The sequence below is a fragment of the Ixodes scapularis genome, unplaced genomic scaffold, assembly GCF_016920785.2.
Source record: "Ixodes scapularis isolate PalLabHiFi unplaced genomic scaffold, ASM1692078v2 PGA_scaffold8__174_contigs__length_109621045, whole genome shotgun sequence".
NCBI lineage: Eukaryota > Metazoa > Arthropoda > Arachnida > Ixodida > Ixodidae > Ixodes > Ixodes scapularis.
The window spans coordinates 35,360,907-35,388,316 of NW_024609883.1; the positions used below are offsets into that span (position 1 = coordinate 35,360,907).

The following is a 27,410-nucleotide window of genomic DNA, read 5'->3' on the forward strand; positions in this document are numbered from 1 at the left end:
GTCCTACCCATGACGTCACAAATGATGATGATAATATCTAGGCAAGCGCCCCCTGTAGTTTGCGTTTATTCCTTTTTGCAATCATCTTTAAATATAAGATATGGTTCTAAGCGCGCCAATACTTTTTGCTACAAATGTTCGAAAATATGAAAAGGATTCAACACGCCATAGGACTAGTTTTAAAGCTTCGGACACTGAGACACGGACACAGAGATATCTTATTGTCATGAGCTGGTTAAGGCGTGCCAAAGCCTAGCATTCCAAAGAGTTACATGACAGCCTTAAATGAGGAGCTTATAGACGCTTATAAGTCTCGTAACCGTGACATCCAACAACAATACAGCGAACTAACGTCTGGATGATCAGGCTCCGCATCCATTTCTGTCTTCAAATTCTTCCTTCACGAACCATCAAAAGGCCGCCATTCAGATGTACAGATTATACACACTTCGCTAATAATAGCTGTATAAGTGGCCAGCCTGAATTTCGGAAAGGGTCCACTGCACGCGCTGCCCACACGAACGACACGGGCTTGGCGGCTGAAAGATCCTTTTATGACGTAACGACTAGTCGGAGGTTTTTCGTGTTTTCTCGCGTTTAGGTACATCTTCAGGAAAAACGAACGTTATATTCAGATTCACGGGATAAAAAAAATGAAAGCCGTTTACAGCTCCCTGTAGCGCCGGATTAGAGCACAGCTCTTGAGGAGGAGGAGGGGAAGGGTACTGAGGGGAAGGTATATCCTTCATCCCTCCTCCTCACCTCATCATCCTGTCTGCTACTCCTCCCTCCGAGCAGCGTCGCCGTCGTCTCACGAGGGTCACGTGACCTCACGGAGGTCAGGTGGCGATGACGGTGACGTCATCAGTGACGTCACTGATGACGTCATCAGTGACGATGCCGATGCCAACATTAGTGAAGATGCGGATGCCGATGACGTCACCAGTCACGTCACTGATGACGTCATCAGCGAGGATGACAATGCCGATGACGTCATCAGTGACGTCACTGATGACGTCATCAGGGACGATGACGATACAGATGCCGATGACGTCATCAGTGACGGTGCCGATGACGTCACTGATGACGTTATGAGTGACGTCACGCGTCACATAATGCACCGCGTGGTTACGCCGACGCCGCTCAAGCCGGAAAAGGGCGCCTAAGAGCCGCGATCTAAAATACTTTGAAATTCACCTTCATCTCGTTTTAGGGCGCAGCTCCTAGGCGCCCGTTTACGGGTTGAGCGGCGTCGGCGTCGCCGTCGCCGTCGGTGTAACCGTAAGATCACGTGACCCCCAAGTCACGTGACCCTCCCCCCCCCGAGGTCACGCGACCCTCCCCCTGATGCCACGCGACCCCCCCTGAAATCACGCGACCCCCCTGAGGTCACGTGACCCCCCTGACGTCACACGACCCCCCTGAGGTCACGTGACCTCAAGGAGTCACCTATCCCTCAGCACGCTTCCATCCTCCTCCTCAAGAGCTGCGCTCTAATCCGGCGTTACAGGGAATTGTGAACGGTTTTCATTTTTTTTCAAGATACTCTTCAGCTTCCCCTTAAGGATGAATGGAGTATACTCCATTTAAGGTGCAACCCCACCGTGCATGACGTTTCCATTTTTTTTGACGGCTTATAACTTTCTTTCTATGTATCTTACATTTATAAAGTTAATGTCAAATTAAAGAGCTGTTCTTCAACGATACTTTAATGTCTCGATATTAAGATTATTTTTAGTGGTTAGTTAATTATTTAGCTTTTAATAGACCACAGTCTCTAATATTGAAAAATTTATTTCTTGAGTTTTAACGTCCCATCGTCCACGATATTTTACGTGAGCGTTCGGTAGGATGTAATAAAGTAAAAAAGTAAGCAACAAACTTTGCAGATAATGTATATTTTAAAATAAAAAATTAAGTTTAAAATGATATTATTTTATGGCGCTATAAAAACGGAATCACGTCAACTAATCAAAATAACGAGACATTAAATTATGAAGCATCCTTCGATATTACAATTTCCAGAACTTCCATATTGATATATTACACGTTAATAATGTTATAAAACCTCAAACGTTTCCCATTCAGTGACGGCAAATTGTAGTTTCTTGTTATAAAATGCAGATGGCGACACGTGTTCAAGAAGAGCTTGATGTGCATTTTCCGTCGTGTGCCGCTTGGAACGCCACGTGAAAGACAGAAAGAGCGGCAGATGTCAGGGTGTCAGATGCCTGGATGCTCGCAGTGTTAGAACAACAAGCGCGAGGCTGCGGGTGCACCACAGCTACTTTTGCGCGCGTTCTACTGTGCGTCGGTTCACATGCCCGACGCGATCCAAATGAAATGGGCGCCATGAAATGCATTCTGCGATTTCAGATTCCGCCACGTATGCAAAAATATTTTAATGTTTCTATCACTTGCAAAATAATTTTCGCAATCAAACTATGCTTGTCGGAATGGTTCGACTATATTTTGTTTCAAAAACCACCTCAGTGGCTCTTAAGTAGCAATGATATTAAAACAAAACACAAAACATTAAATCGTCTTGGTGTTTCTGAGCCAACGCGCTGGTCCATAAATCCATATTTGTCGGATTTAAATGTCGGCCGAGGTTCCCGGAATCCGACGGAGTCCAATCTGAGATTTCGGTTGCACGTCGAAAGATCTCCAGTTAATGTGGCGATGCAGGCGAGTTGGTTATGCATGTTGAAAGTAGTGAAAGCGCACAATAAAGACAAATACGAAGACGGAGAGGAAAACAGGACGAGCGCTGACTATCAACTGAATTTTTTATTGGAAAAAATAGAAACAGCAAAATAAAACCAGGGAAAGCCACAAATACTACAAATGTGACTAGTCATCAATGACTCGGCCACCACACGTGTCAATGAATTCCACTTCCTTTTCGTGAAGGAAAAGTGAGGGTTGACTGATACACTTATCAGGACATTCCTTCTTTATCATATAAGCCTCCAGTACCTCCCTCGCCACCTTTTCTTTACCTCTCCCAACGATTGTAGTGCCTTGGAAGTTGGGAATGCAGCGGCAATCTCTGCAATGTATGTGTAAATGGGCTCCTGTTGTTGAACGCAGTGATAAAGCATGTTCGCGCAACCGTTCATTCAAGCACCTTCCGGTCTGGCCTATATAAACCTTGCCGCAGCCCAATGGAATTTTATAGACCACGCCCACCGCACATTCCACGTATTTGTTTACGTGCTTCACTGTGCATTGCCGCTTATCTTTGTTTTTTTCCCTTATCCTCGGACATAGTTGAGCCAGTTTACGTGGTGCTGAGAATACCAGAGGTACCTCGAACCTTTCCGCCACTTTTTTAATATTGTGTGACACCCTGTGTAAGTATGGCATCACGTGGGGTCTTGCTCTCTTTTTTTGCTTGTCCTTTTGGCTTTTGCCCCTGAACTTCTTCAGAAGTTTTTCAGCCACTGCGAGCATAAGGGAAGTAGGATACCCTGCAGTTCCAAGTCTCTTGACCTGACTACAGAGGCTGTCGTGCATGGCATGGTGGCATGACTTTCCAATTGCCGTCTCTAGACATGACGACGCAATGCTCCGTTTCACCAACTTCGAATGCGCCGAATCAAAGGGGAGGATTCCCTTCTGGGTACGCGGTTTGTAACCCCAGCACACGTGTTCCCCTGTGAATTGCATTCGCAAATCCAGAAACTGCCTTGAAAGGCAAACCTGTGACCAAGTTGTTTAGATACGTAGACGATTATTTAGTTATTTTGCAAAACTGTGAAAACCTTACTGTATGTGAAGTTGTTGAAGATGTGATGAGCGTGTTTAAAGAAAGTTCTAGAGGCCAGAAGTTCACCCTTGAGCGCCAGGATGGGCAGTTTTTACAGTTTCTGGATTTGCGAATGCAATTCACAGGGGAACACGTGTGCTGGGGTTACAAACCGCGTACCCAGAAGGGAATCCTCCCCTTTGATTCGGCGCATTCGAAGTTGGTGAAACGGAGCATTGCGTCGTCATGTCTAGAGACGGCAATTGGAAAGTCATGCCACCATGCCATGCACGACAGCCTCTGTAGTCAGGTCAAGAGACTTGGAACTGCAGGGTATCCTACTTCCCTTATGCTCGCAGTGGCTGAAAAACTTCTGAAGAAGTTCAGGGGCAAAAGCCAAAAGGACAAGCAAAAAAAGAGAGCAAGACCCCACGTGATGCCATACTTACACAGGGTGTCACACAATATTAAAAAAGTGGCGGAAAGGTTCGAGGTACCTCTGGTATTCTCAGCACCACGTAAACTGGCTCAACTATGTCCGAGGATAAGGGAAAAAAACAAAGATAAGCGGCAATGCACAGTGAAGCACGTAAACAAATACGTGGAATGTGCGGTGGGCGTGGTCTATAAAATTCCATTGGGCTGCGGCAAGGTTTATATAGGCCAGACAGGAAGGTGCTTGAATGAACGGTTGCGCGAACATGCTTTATCACTGCGTTCAACAACAGGAGCCCATTTACACATACATTGCAGAGATTACCGCTGCATTCCCAACTTCCAAGGCACTACAATCGTTGGCAGAGGTAAAGAAAAGGTGGCGAGGGAGGTACTGGAGGCTTATATGATAAAGAAGGAATGTCCTGATAAGTGTATCAGTCAACCCTCACTTTTCCTTCACAAAAAGGAAGTGGAATTCATTGACACGTGTGGTGGCCGAGTCATTGATGACTAGTCACATTTGTAGTATTTGTGGCTTTCCCTGGTTTTATTTTGCTGTTTCTATTTTTTCCAATAAAAAATTCAGTTGATAGTCAGCGCTCGTCCTGTTTGCCTCTCCGTCTTCGTATTTGTCTTTATTGTGCGCTTTCACTACTTTCAACATCTCCAGTTAGTCAAAATAAACGCGCATTTTTTTTAAGGGGGGCCGGGGGGGGGGGGGGGGGAGGGGCGTGTTAAGTGATTTTTGTTGGTTTGGCTTGTGAGAAACTAAGATCGGAAAATTTGCTCTGCTTTAGCTTAGTTCGGAGCGCAGACAACGCTACGGGCTGATGAAGCCACTGAAGCATCGCCAAGAGCGCGAGGTTAAGCTGTTCGTTCTCGTTCTGTGCAAATGCGGTCCGGCTGAACTAGAGCCACTAAATAAGCTACGCTTCATACAAATCTTGGTGCTTAAAATGATGGTTGTCAGTTGTCTGGAGCTTTATCCGAAATCACAGGAAACGCTTTTCTGTCCTCCACACATGTTTAAACAGTTCGAGAAAAAGCAAAGCAATATTACGTGAGCTACCTGACACCGAATGCTGAGGAAGTTGCACTTTTGAAACATGACGATCGGCAGTTGCGTTTGATTTGTTACTAACCAACAAGATGGCGGCGCCCACAACGATAACGGGGGGTACAGTGCCGATACTCTAAGCGTAGGTCATTTGGTTTACCTCACAGGCTAAGCCTAAAGCCCCTCTATCCTGTGAAAAGTGTCGCCATTCATTGTTGTGGAAATGCTCGAGGCACGTGCCGCGCGCCACTTCTGGGGAATTCATGGCGTCTGAAATCTAGCTCAGTGCTGCGCTTTGCCGCCATGATGTTCCCGAGAGCTGTACGTCGCACGTGCCTCGTGCATCGACGAAGCTTGCACTACTTCTGAAACATGAAGGAGCTTTATCTAAACCAAGTGCGATGGGGGATTGTTGGCCGAGTGTGTTGTGGCACCGCAGACCAGAGCACGTGGAGAAATGCTCGAGCGCGAGCTCCGTTTAGGGCACGGAGCTCACGCTGCAGAACCTGTAGGGACTAAATTCCCTCGATGCCGTTTGCGCTGGTCTTTCATGTAACCTCAAATGTGCCAGTGCACGAGACCCATTTCTCGAGCGGCCCTTGGAGGCAAATGGCGGCGCAGCACTAAAATGACTGGCCCTTGAAAGAGAATGGCGGTGGAGCACCCACTCGTGGCACGTGTCTTGCGCATTTCCACAACAATGGTTGGTGGTACTCGTAAAAAACGCTTTAATCAAGGGGCTTTAGCAGGGATCCTGTGTTCAGTCGCCCATCTGCATCCTACCGTCGTGCGATCGTGTACAACATATACTGCGTAATGCACGTTAAAGACACCGAGCTAACAGTTGTACAGCACTTTTTACAATCTTCAATGGGCAACAACGTCGCCTTACAAAACTTCTGCTCTTAAAAAAATAACGACTAATTCTGAATGCTTCGTTACATTGCACTTTAAAGTGTGTTCGCGTGTTCGCGTTTTTTTTTTGTTGGTTTTTTCTACATCTTTGATTATGCGGTTCTTACTTATGAAACACACTATAGTTGTCGGACTTCTGGAAAATATTATATAACTAAGAAAATGGCACGTGAACGCAAAAGACAAAAAACAAACACATGCACAGAGGCGCACTTAGTAAAAATATTTGAAATAATAGAATTGATTATAATTGTGTTTTCAAAGGTTTGAGCGCACCGAAGGCTAAAAAAGCAAGCTCGATGCATTGGATGGTGCGCTTGTTTACTGGAAGTGTTGTTGAAGGCAGTATGCTCGCGCTCGTATGCTCCGCTTCGCTCGCACGATAAAATCAAATACTCTACTGGTAATGTATTTAGTGAAACAATGCTACCTTCTACATATGTGCAATGCCCTCAGTTTTCGCGTGATTACACGGACGCTTGTTTATCATTATTGTTTTCGTTTCCCACTGCGATTCATTTCGTGCTTTTTTGTGTGCTACATGCATTAGATACGAAGGTAATTCAGGAGCATTCTATTTCGCGAATTGTAAGAAACAACTATGCAACTTGACACGTGTGCCACAATCAATACAAAATATTTTATAGGCTTCACATCTGACCACTGGCCTGAGTAAACATTGTTGTTTGTCAAGAACAATTGCGATTGAAGCAAACAGGAGACAACTTACACCAAATTTTAGGGTAATAAAGTACTATGAACGTTAAAACATTACTGCCTGAGCAGTATATGCGTGCAAGCTTTAGCTTTTGATGCACGCTTAACATTCGATACGCTCAACGCTAGTGTAAAATGTAGCCCTGTTTCAGTCTTAATCAGCGTACCATGTGCACGCTTACACTGCATTTTACGCAACGTCAAACTCTACCCGTTTGCATCTTTTTCATTTATGCACACCACTGGTTGCGCGCATAAATCACCAAATTAAGACTTGTGCAGGATGTCATAAAACAAATTACAAAGGTAGCGCTTGGTCGCAACCAGATGCCAAAGTTTTATCCCAAACGGACACCTTATTCAAAAGTTGTAAGTGATTTTCCTAAAATTTCTATGCGAAAATGGAGCCCGTTTTTGCCCGTTTTCGGTTTCTGGTGCCCATAGAGCCCCAAGTATTCGAAAACTACGTCGGCCGCCATTTTCCCATTGAACTTTTCAGAAAATCACTTATAACATTTTAATAAGTTATCGGATCGGGCTAAAACTTTGACATCTGGTTGTTACGTCTAGCGCTACCTTTGGTCGGAGAATGAGCGTCCGGCAATGCATAGTTTATTCTTGCAATAAAAAAAAATCCTGTAATTTTTTTTGTGACACACTGTACATTGCTAGACCTATGTTCAAAAGCTATCTACATGCCCAGAATCTTTGCCTGGCCAGCCATGCATTTGTCTCTGGGTTCGTCTTAAAATTAATTCTTATAATTTATTGCTGTGAGTGAATTATTAACCCTGGCATTTTTTTTATTATGACTCCCGTACCGGTCCTACTTTGGGTTTACCGAACTCAACATTTAAACCTGAGTGTCATTTTTTTGTGTTTTCCAGCCTCGTGGTTTTGGTCGAACTAAACACCCAGCTACCTAAATGAGACACTTGACCGCCTAAAAATAGTTCATTTGTTTTGATATTTTAGGTAGTTAATTCCTCAAGCTAGAATTTTGGAAACCCATGTCTATCACGTCATCATGTTTCCTGGAAATCCACAAAGAGCCAAACACATGCACGACAAAAGGGCCGGCCCGTCATATTGCCGCCCGGAGAGCCGGGAAAGCAACGCTCGGTCATGGATTTCTAGAAGATTCGCGTTCATTTTTGCACCAGACTGAACTTTCGCCCTGCTTTCTTGTCCTCGAAAGTGCCAGTTCATCCTCGTCCCGAGCGCGCGACGCTCGAACCTTCTTTGTCGAACTCTCGACATGGTGACGCACTGTAGATAAGCAGCTGCCAGCGACCTTCTCGAGTCACTCTCGCACTCGCTCTCTGTTACGCTGCCGAATCGCCGCCTGCTTTTCTGCTGCCTCGACGCTCTTTCCTACAATTTTTTTTTTTGGCACAAGTTCACCGATTAAACCTTTATTTTTATGTTCACTATTCCTCCTCTCATCACCTTCATTCGGGACAATATAAATCTGATGACATTGAAATACTGTATGTGTAATTGACCTCTGAAATCTCCGATAACGGCGCACTTTTCAACGCGTCGGTGGTTTTGTTATGCATGTGTCTCGCCATTCGGCTCAGGACGATTTTCGCGTTTCGTTCTGCCCATATTTGCTGGAGACGTGAGCTCGGAGCGTAGGCAACTGGCCCCCTTGCACGAGAACTGGCGCAGCCGTGCGCGTTCCAAAGAAAGCTCGTGCAGAGAAGAACAAGCCAGGGACCAGGGATGTCAAAATCAGGACATAAAAACGTACCCCACTGTATCGACGCGCCACCACGCACGATTTCTCGCATTGATGTACAGGCCTGGAAGGCGATCCCACCGCTATCTATTTTTTCAGAATCACACTAACCAAGGGTGGGGTTACGCCTTTATATATACAAGACCTCAGCCGAGCGTGCGATCTCCTCATCCCAGCGCGTGCACGTTCGTCGCTTCAAAAAGTGAGCAATGCACGCGACATAAGCACGAACACTGAAAATGGAGCCTGACAGGAGCCCCTTTTTTTAGAAAGGTCAACTCACTGTACGCCATATTTGTAGGCGATATTTAGAGCGCATTCTCTGAACGAGTTCACATCCTGTAGGCTGCTAAGACCGGTAATCTTGATGGTGCGGAATTCACGTTGCAAAATAATTGCGGAAGCTCGTCGTCAGCAGCCTTGCACACAACTATGGCCGCCAGTGAACACTCCCTAAACAACAAATGCAGGTTGAATTGTTTTTAGTTGCGAAGAAAGCTTCACCTACTTTTACAGCCAGAGCTGTGAATGTTAAACTCCATGGAGCGAATTATGCGACCAATAACTCACAAACTTTGCCCGACGGCACGCTCGCTTTGCGCGCGACGTAGCAGCCATTGCGCTTGTGCCACAAGCACAACAAAAGCCGCCGGGCAAAATTCGTCGCTTTTTCGCAGCATATTTGCCCCATGGAGTCCATCCAGCCTTTATGGCTCGTTCACACTTGGGAAATACGCACTCGCCGCCGACTGGATTCGCTCACCGAAAAAAGACCGGGCCGTTCACGTTTGTTGCCGCCTTCGGAGTGCGCGGCGCGAGCGAGAAGAAAGAGAAGACCACGGAGTTTCGTAACACTCACACTGACACAGCCGAACGCCGCGTCAGAAACCCGCGCAAATAATTTATGTTTCACCGAATGGTTCAGCCCTTAACTTCGCCGTTAAAGGGATACTTCAACGAAATTTGAAATATTCCCGTCGTGTTCAAAAATAGATTGAATATGATCCACAATATCCGTAAATGACAATCGCACGTTTGTATTTTGAGCCTGGTGGCTGTAGTGTTCGTTATAAACGGCCCACTCTGGCAAGCGCTCGGAGAAGGCCCAGCGGAGACCACGTGACATCCAACGCAATCGTGACGTAGGTCGTCTCAAGACGAGCAAAGCTACGGCGAGGCTGACGTCGAGAGGATGGCCTAGTCGTTCCAGCCACCGAAGCGGCTGCTTTTGTACAAATTTTGAGTGACGGGTTAATCTTCTATAATCTTGTAGGGGGACAATAGCGACTTCTGTGACACACAAAAGGCATTCTCGGGAAGAGGGGAGTTCCTTCTGCCCCTCTTCTCTCGTCATGGCCGGAGACGAGACAACCTCCGTCACTAGCTGCCAAGGTTGCTAGACGGGCATTACAAGCGAGGCGTTAGCGACATCCACCAGGTGCTCTTTGCTAATCGTTTAATTCGTTTTAAAATTCCTTTTCGTGACTTTTTTAACAAGATATTGGTATGTTCGATTTGATGGTGCTTTTTTGAACACATATAGACCAAAATATGAGCGCCGAAATTTCGTTGTAGTATCCCTTCAAGGCCACGGTCCCACTGAATGTGCCAGTTTAGGTACTTTTTGGCAGGACATTACTCATCTCCTTTTAAATACTGTTTTGTGGGATTGATGTCATTCGAAAGGCAATGCAATCCTTTTTCATTTGATATTATGTATGTGTTGGTTTTTACTGCTCATGCGCATTTGTAGCGTTGCGAATATGATGGCGCGGACCCTCACTTGCTCCGCTAGTTTATGTTTTATGAACGATCCATTAAAGATAGCACGGTTCTAATATAGCAGTTTTGTTAAGATGATGTCGGAGCAGAATGTAACGATACCCTTTTTTGGTATTTGCACTACTTTGTTTTTTTCATCCCTCCAAATATTGCCCTAAAATTGACATTTTTCAGCAGAAATATGGTTTGAATGACCAGCGCTAGGGCAATGAAATTAGCTACAGATGTAGTGCTTATGATTGGTAATATGCAAAAATATTTTAATGTTGTGTAACTTTTTTTTGTTTAGATATGTTATATCAAACGTAGCACTTTTTTGTGCTTCGAGTCATGGTACTTGAAATGCCGCTGAGGAAATAATTAAACTATGATAAAATATTTTATAACATTAAAAGCTACAATGGTTGCCCAAGAGGTGGACGATGGTTTTTTTTTTTTTTTTTTCATTTTCAATGTCATAACGCTCCAGGAGCCCTTCAAACTTACCTGTTTTTGACGCATATCTTTTTTGGACATCAAACAGATTTATTGGCATCTAATAACATTTATTGTTTGGAATAGATATACATTGCGATGTATTAAAATTTCACAATGATCTTGCTTTGGTTTCTTAATAGGTGTAGAGCTTAGCTAATTTTAAAAGCAATTAAAAACTGTTTGGGTGTTTTGCTGCGCTACCTGGCGGAGGGCAGGCAAACTGCTGATTTCTAGTGTTCAAAAAATTTCCGAGGGCGGCGTTGGCGTCTGTATCATCATCAATCTCCGTGTCTTTTTACCTTCACATTTAAAAAAATATATTGGAAGATTTACTATCGATAAATGAATGATTTAAGTACTGGGTCAGGTTAATAAATCTAAGGCAAACAATTACACACGCGTAGCGTGGTATAATGTGTTCATCATTCGATATGATTGGAAATCAATAAACAATAAAGACGAAGAGGAAAATAACACACCCGAGTTCACTTCATGCCTAGAGTCACTAAATGAGCTTTAAAGTACCGGCACTCCGTTCCCCAAAATTGTTTTGGAAGCCGCCATTTTGGGTCTTGTTCAGGGCAAGCGCAACTGCCGATCGTCATGATCCAAAAGTACGACTTCCTCAGCATTAGATGCGGTGCTAGGAAGCTGATGCAATATTGCAATCCTCTGTCGCGGGTTGTTTAAACATTTTTGGGGGACGGAACAACGTTTCCTGTGATTTTAGATAAAGCTTCAGGTAACTGGCAACCATGCTTTTAAGCCACAATATGTCCAAGTGTCGTTACCCTGAACCGTAGCTAATTTACTGGCGCAAGCGCGAACAATGAGGAAGAGGCAGGTGGAATCCACGGGGCTTACGTCATGGCCCCTCCAGGTATTACTAAACGCAAACATATCGAGGGGCTTTAGGTATTACAAGCCTCATGAACAAGAGCATAAATAGTGTCATTAAATAAGCTACGCGTCAGAGTAGCGACACTTAGCCATATTATGGCTTAAAATCATGGTTGCCAGTTATTTGAAGCTTTATCTTATATCACAAGAAACGCTTTTCCGTCCTCCACTTTAAACAGTGTGCGACAAAGCAAAGCAACATTACATGAGCTTCCTAACACCGAATCTAATGTTGAGGATGTCGCACTTTTGAATCATGGCGATCGGCAGTTGCGCCTGCTCTGCACAAGCACCAGAATGGCGGCTTTCACAACACTGTCGGGGAAGAGAGTGCCGATACTCTAAGCGCAGCTAGTTCATTTGCTCTAGTTCCCTCGAAGCTCGTTTTCCCTGACTGAAACTGAAAGTAAATATGAATAATACACCATTATTACAGCTTATTTAGTTATAACCAACTACACATAATGAGAGGAGGAAGCGGCAGGGTAGGAGAAACGCGGGTTTTATGTGCGACCGTTCTAACCGTCTCAAAAGAGAGAACGCGCGAGCTTGCGCTGATTTAAAAAAAGGCACCCAAAGAAAAGAGGCGGCACGCTGTGCTCTTTGTTATTATGCGTCTAATTCCAAATTGTTGTCTGTATATTTATACAGCCGGAAGTTAGTCCACCTTAGTGGGCGTCTGACTCTCAGCTGTAGATGAGCAATTTAGCCAGCGCGGTACAACCGCAAATCTGGGGTCTTTAACGTGCACCACGCAGTAGTGATACACGACCGCACGCCGGTATACGGTGCTCTTCCAGATCGAGACGAGCAGGGGCGGGGTGGCTTCTGCAGCGCGAGCTTTCGCTCCAAGTGCTCCGAGCTGGTGTGCGCTAGACCATGCACTCGGCCACCGACCCCCCCCCACCCCCCTTTTGTGCGTCTAATTTATATACAGGTATTTGAAGATCGACAATGGACGTCGTTCGTCTCGAGGTAATGTAACGTAATAACATTATATAAATAATAAACTTGTTGAAGGACTGAACGACTCAATTTTTCGATTCTTGGATTGTAATATGGCGGTAGCCTATTGTACTTACTGTTGATGAAGAGCAATACGAGGTGACGAGGTAATGATTAAATGATGGGGCTCTATAAGGACGACAACATTAGTGGGTGTCGAACCACAACGTACAGTGCCAGACGTTTTTCAAGTATCGTGTACCCAAAGACTTTCTTCACCCGGAACAGAATATGGTAGAATCAATGAGGATGCTGCTTTACAACTGTACGTGGAACAGAAAAACTGCACTGTGCAGAAGTGCGGCTTATTCGTTAATAGGAGGGACGGATTTCTAGCAGCATTCCCTGATTGACTACTTGGAAGAAATGGCCTTGTTGACGTAAAGTGTCCCCGTTCCAAATTATTCTTGAAGCATACTTAAACCGCAAAGGAGTATGAGGCGAAAAATAAGAAAAAGGAGCCTGGTGTGAAAGGTCCAAATCACCACCATAGCTTCTACTATCAAATACAAGGGCAGTTACACAATACACAAAGAGAGTTTTGTGATTTAGTTATATTTACACTCAAGGGTACTGATATCCAACGTATTCAGAGAGATGACACCTTCTGGTCAACCAACAAGAGCCTTTTCTACTCAAGTTTTACATGGAAGGCCCGACTTCCGCTGAAATTCCTTACGTAGACGAGTTGTCCGACCGAATAAACTGCAATTACTCCCCGTTCTGGGAATCTCGATCTTCGTTCGTAAGCCATAGTATCATGAGATCGAGGGGTGTGGCTCTTCGTCCGCCGAATATTGCTTCGGCGGGTGTTTTTACCGTATCAGATGAGACCGTCGCGTGCTGCTGGAACAACAACCTGGCGATTCTTCACTGAACTGCTTCTTCCGTAAGCTTCAAACGGGCTTTTTTGTTTTGGTTTCGCACACCATCTGTTCTGCATGCTCGTTAGTTGCAGGATGGTAGGGTGCACTAATGTGATGCCTGATGCCTGCTTTTTTTTCTTCAAAAACTTGTTTATTTTGTTTGAAGCAAGATTTGGCGCGTTATCAGAGAAAAGTATTTTCGGTAGGGCAAAAGTAGGTAAAAGAGACCGTAGAACGTCAATGACGCGTTTGGACGCCGTGGCAGGCATCGTGTAAACTTCCAGCCACTTAGAGTACGCATCGCCCATGACTCCGCAGATGCGGATACGTTTCGCCACCCACCGATTGAATAGTGGATCGTTTTCAGTTACTGTTCATGATGGCGTTGGACTCAAGGAAGACTTCGAGTATTTCCAGAAAGTTAGCCCAGGTGCCAGGATTTTTGTCGAAAGCGGTAAGTGTTCGAAACGTCGACAACGTCGGTAGCCGCGTGTTGTGCTTAACACTGGACATTTACCATTCGCTGAGAAGAAACTTGCTTGTTCGTCTGCCACGAGTCCTCCACTATCAGGTCATCACCGCAACACCATCTCCCGACAATAACGCAAGTCCATAGTTTGCAATCACGTGAACTTATAAATTCCCGAACGCTCATAACTTGTCCTCGCTAAACGCCGTTCATTCATAGCGTCATCATTGCAAAGAAACGTCTTCCTATTTCTTCTGATGGTTTTCATCATATTCCTCCTAAGCTGTACTTATAACATTATGTGTGTCAGTACTTCCGAAAATATTGCAACGGCGTTTGTTTTCTGGGAACTATAATGTAACAAGCTTTACAACATCTTCCGGACCCCGTGAAACACAATATTTCGCGACGTTATTTTAGTCGTCATTAAAATGGTCAGGTAAGTATATCGTAAATCGAAAAGCAGTTTACTTGACGTCCGCTTCCACTGGTGTCTTAGAAGATTGAGTCTACTGAGCGTGCATTCCTGCAGAAGAAATTTTTATTGATAGAATATTAACACGTCAATCAACATTTGATTCCTTCTTGGTAAGATTTATTGCGAAAGCCCGTTACAACCGCCGAACCGCATCTCCCTATATCAGAGAACAATTTATACCCAGCCTGACATTCTCGCATACATCCGTTTGCTGGGCCACGCTACTTGAGCTAGCTGAGCACAGCAGGCAGAGGCGCGAGCAAGGCCACGAGGGGAACGTGATGGTGCTCGAGCCATCCCACTGTGAACCAATGTTTCGGCCACCCCACGGGTGCGTGTCGCCATCTATTGGTTGAACTAACGTCTTGTTCAAGATGACTGCCGTGGGACCGCAGCCTTAAGGCCCGTTCACACTCTTGCGACCGACTTCGACCGAGAGAGACCGGACATCTTTTTAAGCCTTTTGCGACTTCTTAGGACCGGATGCGATGCAGCGGAGCTGGTCGTAAGAAGTCGCAAGAGGCTTAAAAACCGGTCTTATCTCTCTCGGTCGAAGTCGGTCGCAAGAGTGTGAACGGGCCTTTAAAGGGGAGGTGCAACGATTTTCAGACTTTGGACAATAAGGAGTATTCACTGGGCGCCATATTTGTGGGTGCTGTCTAGAGCACATGCTCAGAACGAGCCCACATTAATAAGCTGCTAAGACCGGCAACCTTGATGGTGCTAAATGCACGCTCCAAAAGGACTGCGGAAGCTCGCCGTCAGCACGCACTCAGCAGCAGCGCACACGGATATGGCCGCCAGTGAATACTCCCTACAAACCGATCTCACTAAGCGTTCGGCGCATGCGTGACGCCGCCATAACTTTAGTTCACAGGGGGCAGACGACCGTGCATGCGAGGGCTCGTGCCGTTTCGTGCTCCGCACGCGCAGAGCTCCTGCGGGGTTATCGCACGTGCAGAAAGACTAAAGTTCCCTCGATGCATTGCGGCAGTGGTGGCGTAGTCAAACTGGCTGGTGAGATCGGTCTATTAGCTGCGGAAATTAATCAGTGTCACCCACGGAGCGAAGAACAGAAAACCGTATTTTCTTGCTTGCGCTAGTGTCTATATCTTATAAAAATGAGACAAATCGAAGGTCAAAGTGCCTCTCAACTCTCCACGTCGCCTTTCGAGTGACGTAGTCTGGGGGATCACGTGGTTTCCCCTTGGGTTCTTCAGAAACCCCACGCGCTTCCTCCTTGATTGTCGACTTTTAAAGGATTATCATCGTCGAAGTTCGCGGCGAGCGATCGACACAAAAGACGGTTGGCCACGGGGGTGATGGCAAGTCTAGCAGCGGAGAGGGACAGGTTTTGTTCACTTCCGTGTACCCCCAGGCTACGTCACACATCAGTTCCGTAAAGGGGTATCCACACGAAGGAGAAATCCGCCCCTTTCCTCCGCGGAGCGCGCATCACGTGAGACAGACGTCATCCCTTTTTGACGCCTCGCGGCGCCGTTCTACTCCGTGGCGGAGGCGCGGAGGCTTCGTGCTGTCAGCACGAAAGCCCCAGGTGCACGCGGCGGAGCCGGGGACGGAGTTTCCCGGGTTGTTGACGACACGAGCTCCGCCCGCGGAGTTCTCCTTCGTGTGGATACCCCTTAAAGGGGTATCCACACGAAGGAGAAATCCGCCCCTTTCCTCCGCGGAGCGCGCATCACGTGAGACATACGTCATCCCTTCTTGACGCCACACGGCGCCGTTCTCCTCCGTGGCGGAGGCGCGGACGCATCATACTCTTAGCATGAGAGCTCCGCAGGTGCACGCGGCGGAGCCGGGGACGGAGTTTCCCGGGTCGTGACGTCACGACATCCGTCCGTGGAGTTCTCCTTCGTGTGGACACCCCTTTAAAGGGATGCTGAACCGAAATTTTGATTCCACAAAACATGCGGTAAAAGCGTGCAACGGGATGCTGCAAACACCAAAACATCACTCATACAGCGATATCTCGAACGGATGACCGTATTTTTCAAAAAAAGGAGGGGCATTTGACAGAAATGTTCATGTCATTTTTCTCCGACAAGGAGAGGGAACGGCCTCGCGTCTTCTCCGCCTCGCCGCCTTGAGGGAGCGAAGCGAAGAGAGGAGGAAACCAGGTATCTTCACGGTCACGCGCCTCGTCAGCCTGGTTCAATCCCGACCTCTTTTTCCAAAAATACGGCCGTCCATCCGAGATATCGCTTTACGAGTAGTGTTGTAGGGATTGTAGTGTCCCGCCTACATCTCCTGCATAGTTTTTTCTGAAATCCAGATTTCGGTGCACCATCCCTTTAACCACCACAAGCGGCTGCAGATCGGCAAATATTTCGTTTCCTTCTTTGCGATTACGCACCGGAATAGCAGTTTTTCGGGGCAAGGGGACGAGTTTTTGGTCACTTGTGCTTGGATAAACAATATAAAAAAATACAAAGTGGCCATTCTTTCAACACTAAATTTGCTACACCACCCCTTTAAGGGCGCTACGGTTGGGTAACCTCCCCAAAGGAGTGTCAGACCTCCATTGAATTCAAAGAATGGGAGGGGGGGGGGGGGGGGCGGAGGTCAGAGACCCCTCCCCTCCTCCCATTCTTCGAATTCAACGGAGGTTGAATTCAAGGGGGGGGGGGGGGGAGGGGGTCCGGGACTAACCCCCCCCCCCTCCCCCCCGACTCTAAAATGGTAGTGCAACGATTGTAGCGTTTAAAGAATTGGCAGTTTGTATATTTTATATTGTTTGTCCAAGCACAAGTGACCAAAGATGCGTCTCCTTGCCTCGATAAACTGCTAACCCGGTGCGTAATCGCAAAGAGAACGAAATATTTATTTATTTATTTGTAAATACTGTGCGCCCTTCTGGGCGCTTTACAGGAGTGGAACGTCAGTTTTATATCATGCAAGGTTATATACATTTCTTAACACATCTTATATTTCATATGAATTTGCTAAACCGCACTGGTACACATCACGCTACACAAGCTATCAATGAATCTAACCAAGAAAAGAACACTTCTTTTACACATTCATAAACAGAAATGGAGAGTCTAATATAATTCAATTAAACATTTCTCGAATAAGGCTAATGAGTCACAATTCACAACACTTTCGGGAAGCTTGTTCCACCTTTCAACTGTTCTAACAAAAAATGAATACTTGTATGTGTCATTATTAATTCGCGGAACTTGCATAGCCCTATTGTGTACCCCCCTTACTGGTCTAGTAATACGTGGTTGTAAAAAATCAGATGTGTCCATATTTAGTAAGTCCTTTGAAAACATATAAATAACCTTTAGCCTTGCTATTTCTCGGCGGGTGTGAAGAGGTTGGAGACTGAGCTGTTCGAGCATGGTACTAACGGAGTCCATTCGGCGGTATCTCGAGAGGATGAAGCGAGCAGCCTGTCTTTGTATTTTTTCCAATTTTTCGATTCGATTGTGTCGGTACGGATCCCACACCGCGCAGGCATATTCTAAGGTGGGCCGTATAAATGTTGTGTATGCAGTCAATTTCACCTGACTTGTGGTTTTGCCTAGGTTTCGCTTCAAAAATCCCAACTTTTTGCGAGCCGTACTGCACACATTGTCGATGTGGCGATTCCATGTGAGTTCGGTTGATATCGTAACTCCTAAGTACAGGGTGTCACAAAAGTAAATTTACACGGTCTTTTTTACCGCAAAAATAAACTAGACATCGCCAAACGCTCATTCTCCGCCCAAAGGTAGCACTAGAAGTCACAACCAGATGCCAAAGTTTCAGCCCGATCCGATAAGTTAATCAAAAGTTATAAGTGATTTTCTGAAAATTTCAATGGGAAAATGGAGCCCATTTTTGCCCGTTTTCGGTTTCTGGTGCCATAGAGCCCCATGTGTTTGAAAACTCCGTCGGCCGCCATTTTTCCATTGAAATTTTCAGAAAATCACTAATAACTTTTGATTAAGTTATCGGATCAGGCTGAAACTTTGGCATCTCGTTGTGACCTCTAGCTCTACCTTTGGGAGGAGAATGAGCGTTCGGCGATGCCTAGTTTATTTTTGCGGTAAAGAAGACAGTGTAAATTTTCTTTTGTGACACCCTGTACTTAAAGTGATCAACTAGAGCTATGGGATCGTTTCCAACCCGATATGTGTAGGGTAGGATGTTCGCTTTTTTGCTAGTGATTCTGGCGGATACAGTTTTATCTGGATTAATTTTCATACCCCATTCTCCACACCATTTCTTAACAGAGTTGATAGTCGAGTTTAAGTTTTCTTGATCCATGGGGTTGCGTATTCTAGCATAGAGCAAGAGGTCGTCCGCAAACATCCTAGCTGTAACATTGGGGCTGAGATCATTCACGATGTCGTTTATGTAACATAAAAACAAGACTGGACCCAGCACCGATCCCTGTGGGACCCCCGATGTAACCCTGCGGGTGGTCGACACTGCTCCGCTGACAGTCACAAACTGTGTTCTGTTAGACAAGTAAGCCTGGATCCACGAAATTACCGGCTTATTAACGCCGTATTTTAATAGTTTTTGTATCAGTCCATTATGTGAAACTCGGTCGAAAGCCTTCGATAAATCCAAACAAACCGCGTCGATTTGGCCTCTCTCGTTCGAAGAGCAGGAAATGTCACCAAATGCACCTAGTAATTGTGTTACTGTTGACAGACCGCGCCGGAATCCATGTTGGCTCTTGTGAAAAATGTTATTTGTTTCGAAAAAAGCAAAAGATTTTTAGAAATTATGTGTTCAAAAAGTTTGCAGCTCGTGCATGTCAATGAAATGGGACGATATTTGGCTACATTTTGTTTGTCACCGGATTTGTGGACTGGAACAACCTTTGCACAAAGCCAATCCGAAGGAACGCTGTGTTGACTGAGCGACGCTTTGAATATAATTGTTAAGTATTTGGCGACCCATTCCGCATATCGCTTCAAAAATTCATTAGGAATCTTGTCTGGTCCAGCGGTTTTCTTTGTGTTAATATTTAACAAAAGTGAAAGGACACCGGCCTCTGAAATATCAATGTCTGGCATAGACGCAAGTACGCCTTCGTCGTTAATGCCGATATGCAGCCCCGCCTGCTGGTTAATGGAACTTGGGGGATACACGGAAGTGAACCAAACCCGTCCTCCTCCGCTGATACACTCGCCATCACTCCGTGGCGAACTGTCTTTTCTGTCGACCGCTCGCCACGACCTTCGACAATGCTAATCCCTTAAAAGTCGATAATCCCGGAGGAAGCGGCTGGGGTCTCTGAAGAGAGAACCCAAAGGGCGACCCCGTGATCCCCCATGTAGTCACTCGAAAGGCGACGTGGAGAGTTGAGGCACTTTGAGCTTCGATTTCATTTTTTCACATAAAAACTAGGACTCGTCAAAAAATACGGTTTTCTGTTCTTCGTTCCAGGGGTGAAAGATGAATTTCCGCAGTTAATTGTCCAAAATCTGAAAATCGTTGCATCGCCCCTCTAAGAACTGGTTACTTCGATTTAAATGTTACCCGTTGAAGTACAACACATTGCATGAAGAAGCGAGCATCAGTTCTGTACAATTTGAAAATCCACCCTGATATGAAGTGGTAGGAAAGGATCTTTTTCAACGTATCTTAACTTCAGGGGCAACTTTTGATGTCGTGCATAGTGCCACAGTAAGGGTGTGCGAATAGATGCGGTGGAATAGTGCTGCATCACTCATATTCACTCAAGTTCAAAGAAAGCTCGGGTTTACCGACTGTTGAGTGCTACAAGGAGACGGAAATAGGCCACGTCGTAACAAGAGACAAAGACCCATAAAAGGGCAGGATTTTTCGGGACGTACGCAGAATGTCAAGTGAATAAAATCAAACTAATGCACCGAGGTAAACGACCCTTCTGTGCCTATAGAAGGACCTGGACACGTGAATTCTGCAAAAAAGAAAAGCTTTATTGCAAGCAACAAATTTAATGTGTAAAGAACAGGCACCTAATTAAAACGAACACTTACACCACGTCACTCGGGTGTACCACTACTAAAAGGAGGACGACGATGGATTTCTTTAGGTTCCTCGTGCTGATGGCGGGGCCGAAAGGATAACCAATCGAGGTCGTATCCGTTGTCACCCACGTAGCCAATCGTGAAGGGTATCCGGCGACTGCGATGCATCTGGGAATTCCCTGTCCGTGACCGGTCCAGGTTCGGCCGCTGCGTCACCGACCTCTTGTGGTAGCGGGAGGACATATGGTCTTCATCGGGCTCTTTGAAGTAGCGAGGCCTCGTCGAGTGTCGACGAGGATGCCCGCGATGGACGGCTCTTTCGTGCTCCCCGTCCTTGAGGGGGTGTTCGTAGTCGATGACATCGGAACTGTCGTCAATGACGCTATGGTAGGGAGCTTGAGGGACAACGTAAGAGTCGTGTCCAGGGCGGTAGGAGGCTTTGTGGTACGAGGCGTGGACGTGCTTCGATTGCGGGTAGAGGTCGTAGAGGGTGCCCGATGGCACGTCAGACTTTGAGGGCCTCTGATCTGCGAAAACCATGTTGACTCAGAAATGCAATAGTAGAGACAGTTCAGCCGCATTCACACTGCTTATACATTTATGCGAAAGATGTTCACTCTAGACATAATGGCAATCAACCACAGACACGCCCCACACACGTTCGACGCACGCTTGTTTCATAAATTCGACGCTTCGTACATGTATGCAGATGCTATTTGCACGACCAATGTGACGAAGTCATACAGGAAAGAAACGCCTCACAACGTCTACAGACCTCGTAACTTAATTTAAGTATAGCGGAGGCAAACAACGCAAGGTGATTAGATTCTGAGCGGTATTATGAATGGCGCCCTTTGCGAATTTTCAGCTCAATTAAAAATTTACTAACAAAAAAAAAAAAAAGGGTGTGGGTACGTTTATACAGCCTGTCCTTATTCTGCCTCAACAGGTGCGGTACAACTGGTAGCCTGGAGTCTTTAACGTGCATCACGCAGTAGTGGTACACAATCACACGCCGGTATGATGCTGATCCAGATTAACAGGTGCTCTTTCTGAACCAAATTCGTGAAGACAGACAAAAGCAACATCCATGTCTGCAACAATATCCGATGGTTTTAATCCCTGGATTTAGCTGACACACATGTTATGTGAAAGGAAGAGTTAAAAAAACACTTAAAATATCTGCAGAGCTTTACACCAGTGACATTGCATTTACAAAAATTAAATTGAAGGAAAATTATAAAAGACGCTTACCTTCACTACTCCTCGGTCGTGCCAGCGCGACGACGGCAAAGGCCAGAAGAGCGACCACGGGTTGCATGGCGTAGGACCTAACAGAGCACAAATATAGCACGTTAAAACCCCGAACAGAAAGCATTCGGGTACACCGTACACCGTGCCCACGAAAAAAAACCACTGCCCCACTGTACCTGAGTCGACCGACCGACCGGATAGCTTCGCGTTACTGAAAGCGAACAACTCGAAGCGACGGCTTATACGGAAGTGCCTTCGAAGCTGGTTGGTCGAAGGAAGCACCACGTGATGCGTCCAGATAAAAACAAACAAATAAAGAGGCATGCTGCTGCGTGTCGTGGACCACGGGTTGACACGATCTTTTCCAGACAGTTCTGCCTTGCTCATTTTCAGCTTACGATGGACCGCGTCGGACGCCATACGAGCCATTCCAGCCAATCCAAAGCCGTCAAGGCATCACGTGACTATGTGCCCGCGCATCGCTACCCCTCTTCGTAAGGCCACGTGAAACTCACACCGCATCGAATTGGCCTAGATGGGCCATAGCGTCCTCCGAAGTTCGTCGTCAAACGACCCCGGACGTATGGTTACAGCAGACCGTGAACGCGGGGTTTGAGTCTTATCAATGGATCTATAGGTGAAAAAGCGAAAGGAAGCTATCGGCTTCACTTGACATTTCGGCAGACGCCAGCTCCGCAGATAGTGCGTCAATGGCTCAGAGTCACGGGCTGTGACGGCAGCATCCGCTTGCGACGTGTGTGGGTCTGAGTATAGAATCGCCGTGTCGTCGTTTCTTTTGAGCTGATAACCTTCCGGCGGACTGAAGACCTTCCTGTATGGTCCCGAAACTGACCCGTCGTATCTTTGCTCGTATCAAGCGGGCAGCAAATGGCTCAGTGACTCGGGTAATATTGAACATGACTCGGGTAATATTGAGCTCGCTTTTTTCCGAAAAGCTAAAGCGACCCAAATGTCCCCCCCCCCCCCCCCCCCCCACCGAAAAAAAAAAAAAGGCCACATGGTCGTCGTTATCAGCGCACAGGCCCGGTGAGAATATCGGAATTACGCTCTTTACAATTAAACGTTATAGCCAGCAAAAAAAAAAAAAAAAAACGATTAGTTTGTTGCCACACCTTCAGATGATTCTCAAGCGAACAATGTGAGTCAAGTTCGTTCGCTATTTATGCCAGAAACACGTACCGCCTGAGAGATAAAGCTAGGAGTGACCATTAGAAAGTATACAGCCACGATACTTCTGAACTAAAGAAGAGCGTTCGAATGCATTCTCACACATATTAAATATGAATTATATAACAAAAAAATCGTAAAAACTGTAAATATATTACAAATTTACATTTGGATTGTTTTACTAGTGTGCCTAAACACCGTCCGTCGGATATTCGGATATAGGATGTTTGCTGACATCATCAAAATTCAGCGACTTACCTTGGCAACACTGCTTCCCCTTTTGAGAAAGTTTACCAGAGGCAAAGGTGTTCGGTAGATGGTGGGGCGTAGTCAGTCAGTCAGTCAGCAACTTTATTGAACCTTATTAAATGGGCTTATGCCCAAAACGAAGGTTCGTTAGGGAGGAGAATAGGGGAGGGATCTTCTTTGCGACAATCGGGTCTTTAACCGATGCTCTATTTCTAGTGTCCTTAGAATCACTGCCAACTGTGTTTCGTAGTCCTCTGCGGCAAGGAGCACACACCAGGGAAGATCTTCGTCTTGATCGTCCAGTCTGCTTTGGAGCGTGGCTGGTATCGGGTTGCTCGGGCACATCCAATACGTGTGCGCCTAGCCACCGTCGACACTACCACATTCCTCGCACTTGTCACTGAAGAGATCCGGCCAGATTCTGCTCAGTATGCGGGGAGTTAGGGTGCTATGTAGCTGAAGTCTTCTCCACGTCGATTCTTGGGTTCGCGAGAGCCGCTTATGAGGGGCGCCCATGAACTTGCGCTGCATTCGGAAACTTCTTAGAATATCGTTGTACGCTCGGGGGCCTCTGTCGTATGGCGAGGCCCCGTAGCAGTGGTCTCCGTCCGTTGTGGCTCGGCAGCTCGTCGCCCGAATTTGTTGTGCACGGGTTACGAGTGCGTGGGCCTCTTCGTTCCCCGAGTGTCCAGAGTGTCCGGACACCCAGGTTAACGAGAATTTGGATCCTGTCTGCGGTATCTTCTTCTGAAGGATCATGCTGGCTGTCTTGCCAACCTTTCCATCACCAAAGTTCGAGATGGCCGTTCTCGAGTCTGAGGTGATTGTGGCTTGTTTGGTTCTGGATGCCGCCATGGTTAAGGCCAAGGCGACGGCTACTTCTTCTGCCTCGTCAATATTCTCCGCACAGACCGAGGCCATAGTCTTGTCGTTGGTGCTGCAGACTGCTATCACGTACTTGTTCCATGTTCCTGGGCACGGACCTGCGTCCGCGTGGTAAACATGTTTCCGGTCGCCGTAAAGCTGGTCCAGCGCTTTGGCTCTGGCTTCTCTCCTGTCCTTATTTCTCTCGGTGTCCATGTTTTTCGGTAGGGGCGGAACTCGTACCGAATCTTTCCATTCTTGGGATATTGCAATTCTGCTTGTGAGGACGTGTTGTTCACATTCCTTGATTCTCTGGAGAGTCCTGCGTCCCGTTTCCGTTCTAGAGAGCCGTAGTACTTGCGACTGCTTCTGTGCAGATCTCATTTCCTCGAAGCTGTTGTATATTCCTAGTTGTTCCATCGCTTCTGTAGACGTGGATACTGGTATGCCTAGTGCTATCTTGAAAGCTTTCCTCACAATTCCGTTGAGTTGCTTGATCGAAGCCTCGGTCAGGTTCATGTACGGCGACGCGTACATTATCCTGCTGAGGACGAAGGCTTGGACTAGTCGGCATGTTCTATTCTCCTTCAATCCGTAGCTCTTTTGTGATACTCTTCTCACGAGTCTCGCTACGTTGTTGGCGTTTCTCTTGATGTCAGCGATGGGACTGCTCCGCTCCCTCTTGATGGTTACCGTCATGCCGAGAATTCGAACTTTTTCGGCTCTCGGTACGTCGATTTTTTGCAGCTTGAGGTAAAATTCCATCTCTTCTCTTAGAGCTCTCTGCGACGGTGGTCTGACTAGGAGCGCCGATTTTTCAGTTGCAAGCTCCAGACCCATCTTTGCAGCTTCTTTGACAATTTCTATGCCGGTTTTCATCACTTTCCCCATGTATGGTGAGTGGTGCGCTGTCCAAATTGTGATGTCGTCAGCGTAGATTGCGTGCTGCAGCACCGCGACTTGCTATAGTTTCCTCGACATTGGCAGCATGGCAATGTTGAAGAGGAGCGGCGATATTACTGCTCCTTGAGGAGTTCCGCTGCCAACATTTACTGGGAAGGTTCCGGACGTGTCTCCTTCTAGCTGAATGTTTGCCGTCCTATCTGATAGGAACGAGCGAACATAGTTGTACGTTCGCTTCCCTGGTCCTAGCTTCGAGATTTGCCTGAGTATAGCCGCGCGTGATATGCGATCAAATGCTTTCTTCAGATCGATTGCTGCTAGAACGGTCCATTTCTTATTGTCTTCTTCCTCTCTTAGCTGTATAAACACGTCCTGCGTCGACAGGTGTCTTCGAAATCCGAACATATGGTGCGTAAACAGGTTGTTCTCCTCCATGTACTCTTGAACACGTACTTGAATAATGCGTTCCAGTAGCTTGCCCACGCAAGATGTGAGGAAAATCGGGCGCAAGTTTTCCAACATGAGTAGCTTGCCCGGTTTCGGTATAAAGCAGACCGTGGCGTGTCGGAAACTGCTTGGAATGTTTCCGCTAGTCCGTAGCTCGTTAAAGTATTCCGTGATTAGCTCCACGGAATTGTCGTCGAGGTTTCGTAGCCTGCGGTTCGTAATCTTGTCTTGGCCTGATGCGGAAGTTGTTTTGACTCCAGCCATGGCCTTTCTGACTTCGCATTCGGTGATGGGCGCGTCCAGCTTGTCGTTTATGGCCCCTCGTATTCCGTTGGAATCTCAGTAGTAGATGGCGGAGATTCGAAGTATTGCGTCCTGAGTTTGTTGTAGATTTCGTCATCCTTGAGGTCTCTGACGAGTTTCGCTAGGAGTTTGCGCTTCTCGAGTTTGGTATCTTCTGGCGCCAACATGCGCCTGAATAGGGTCCATGGACTCTTGGTGTGAAGCCTCCCCTGCAGTTCGTCACAGATTTGCTGCCACTGTTGTTGATTTAATTTCTGAGCGTGTTCTTCAATCTCCTTACTAAGCTTGGCCGCTTTTTTCCTCAATTTACGGTACCGCTTTCCGGTGTTCCTCCATCGTCTGTGTATGAAGCGGTAAGCTTCTAGCATATGCTGGAGTCTACTATCCATAGTCCGGGCTTGGGTGGGATTTTCTACTTCGGTCGTAACAGACTCGTGATCTTCGACTAGCTGTGCGCACCATTCTTAGATCGTGTGTCAACGGCCTGTCTTTCCGCTTCTGCCTGAACATGTCCCAGTCCGTGCATTTCTGCGTTGGGAATTTCGCGCTCTTGTATCCGGGCAGGGGGACCCTCGTCTCGATGACGTAGTGATCGCTGCCGAGATTTTCACGCGTGTTCAGCCACGTGTATTCATCGATGTTAATACCAAATGTGAGGTCCGCGTTCGTGTCTTTCTGGGCACTGTTTCCGATCCTGGTGTAGTCCGCAACTTCGTTTAGGAGAAAAGCTTCGTGCAACTCGGCTTGGTTGCCGATTTCCCTCCCCTTGGGTGTGTCTCTGTCGTGTTGTGCGCATTGAAATCGCCCAGCACACGTGTCGGATTTTCACCCGCTACGCGGCTCGTCTCCGCAAACACCTTGGCGCATGCGCTCGTGGTGTCTTTGGAGTTCGAATAAATGTTGCAGATGAATAAGCTTTTGTGCTTATTTTTCTTCGTTATAATTTCCGTGACTATTGCTTTCACCGATTCATCCAGGTCTACTTCGTGTTGCTTGACTGGGAGATGTCGTCTGACGAAAGTAAGCATTGAATTTTGCGTACCCCTGGTCTACAGATTCTTGCACCGCTATAATGTCCGGAGGAGTTTCTATGTCCATGATCAACATCTTGAGCGAGTTGATCCGGGCGCAAAGTCCTCCGCTATTCCACTGCCACACGACGATGTTATTACTGTTGTCCATTGGCGCGTTGTTTGAGCCGCTCGAGCCGTTCGAATACGTTCTGGAAAGCCTTGTCGTGGTTATCCTTCTCTCTTTCGTTTCGTTGAGCATAGCTTCCAGCCTAGCTAGTCCCGCCAGGATGGCGTTCTGGTTGGGCTCCTCTTTTCTTCTAACCTTCCCGGGCCTGCTGGTCTTGGTTTCGTCACTTGTTTGTACAGAGTTGACGGTGCTCTCTTAGTCTGTGCGTTTGCGCGGACGTACACTGGGCAGAGACGGAGGCGGTGCCATTTCCACTTCTTGGACTGTCGCCTGTTCATTAGGCGGTTCCGTAACCAGTGGGTTTGAGCCGTGCCTCTCCTTTTGTAGCTCCCGTAAGAGTTGCTGGTTGAGACTTCTGAGCTCTTTCTGTTTTCGCAGGCTCTCCCCGTGCTTGCGTACGAGGTCTTCGTATTTCTTTTCGAGCTCCT

The 27,410-nt window shown here is 46.7% G+C and overlaps 1 protein-coding gene across 1 annotated transcript; it reads right to left on the minus strand.

The window, feature by feature from the left end:
• Positions 1-20,502: 20,502 nt before the first annotated feature.
• Positions 20,503-21,114, minus strand: LOC8025380. The gene has a single exon (XM_040214970.2). It carries the CDS (start codon positions 21,112-21,114, stop codon positions 20,590-20,592), a length of 525 nt encoding a protein of 174 aa, XP_040070904.2. The 3' UTR covers positions 20,503-20,589.
• Positions 21,115-27,410: the final 6,296 nt, after the last annotated feature.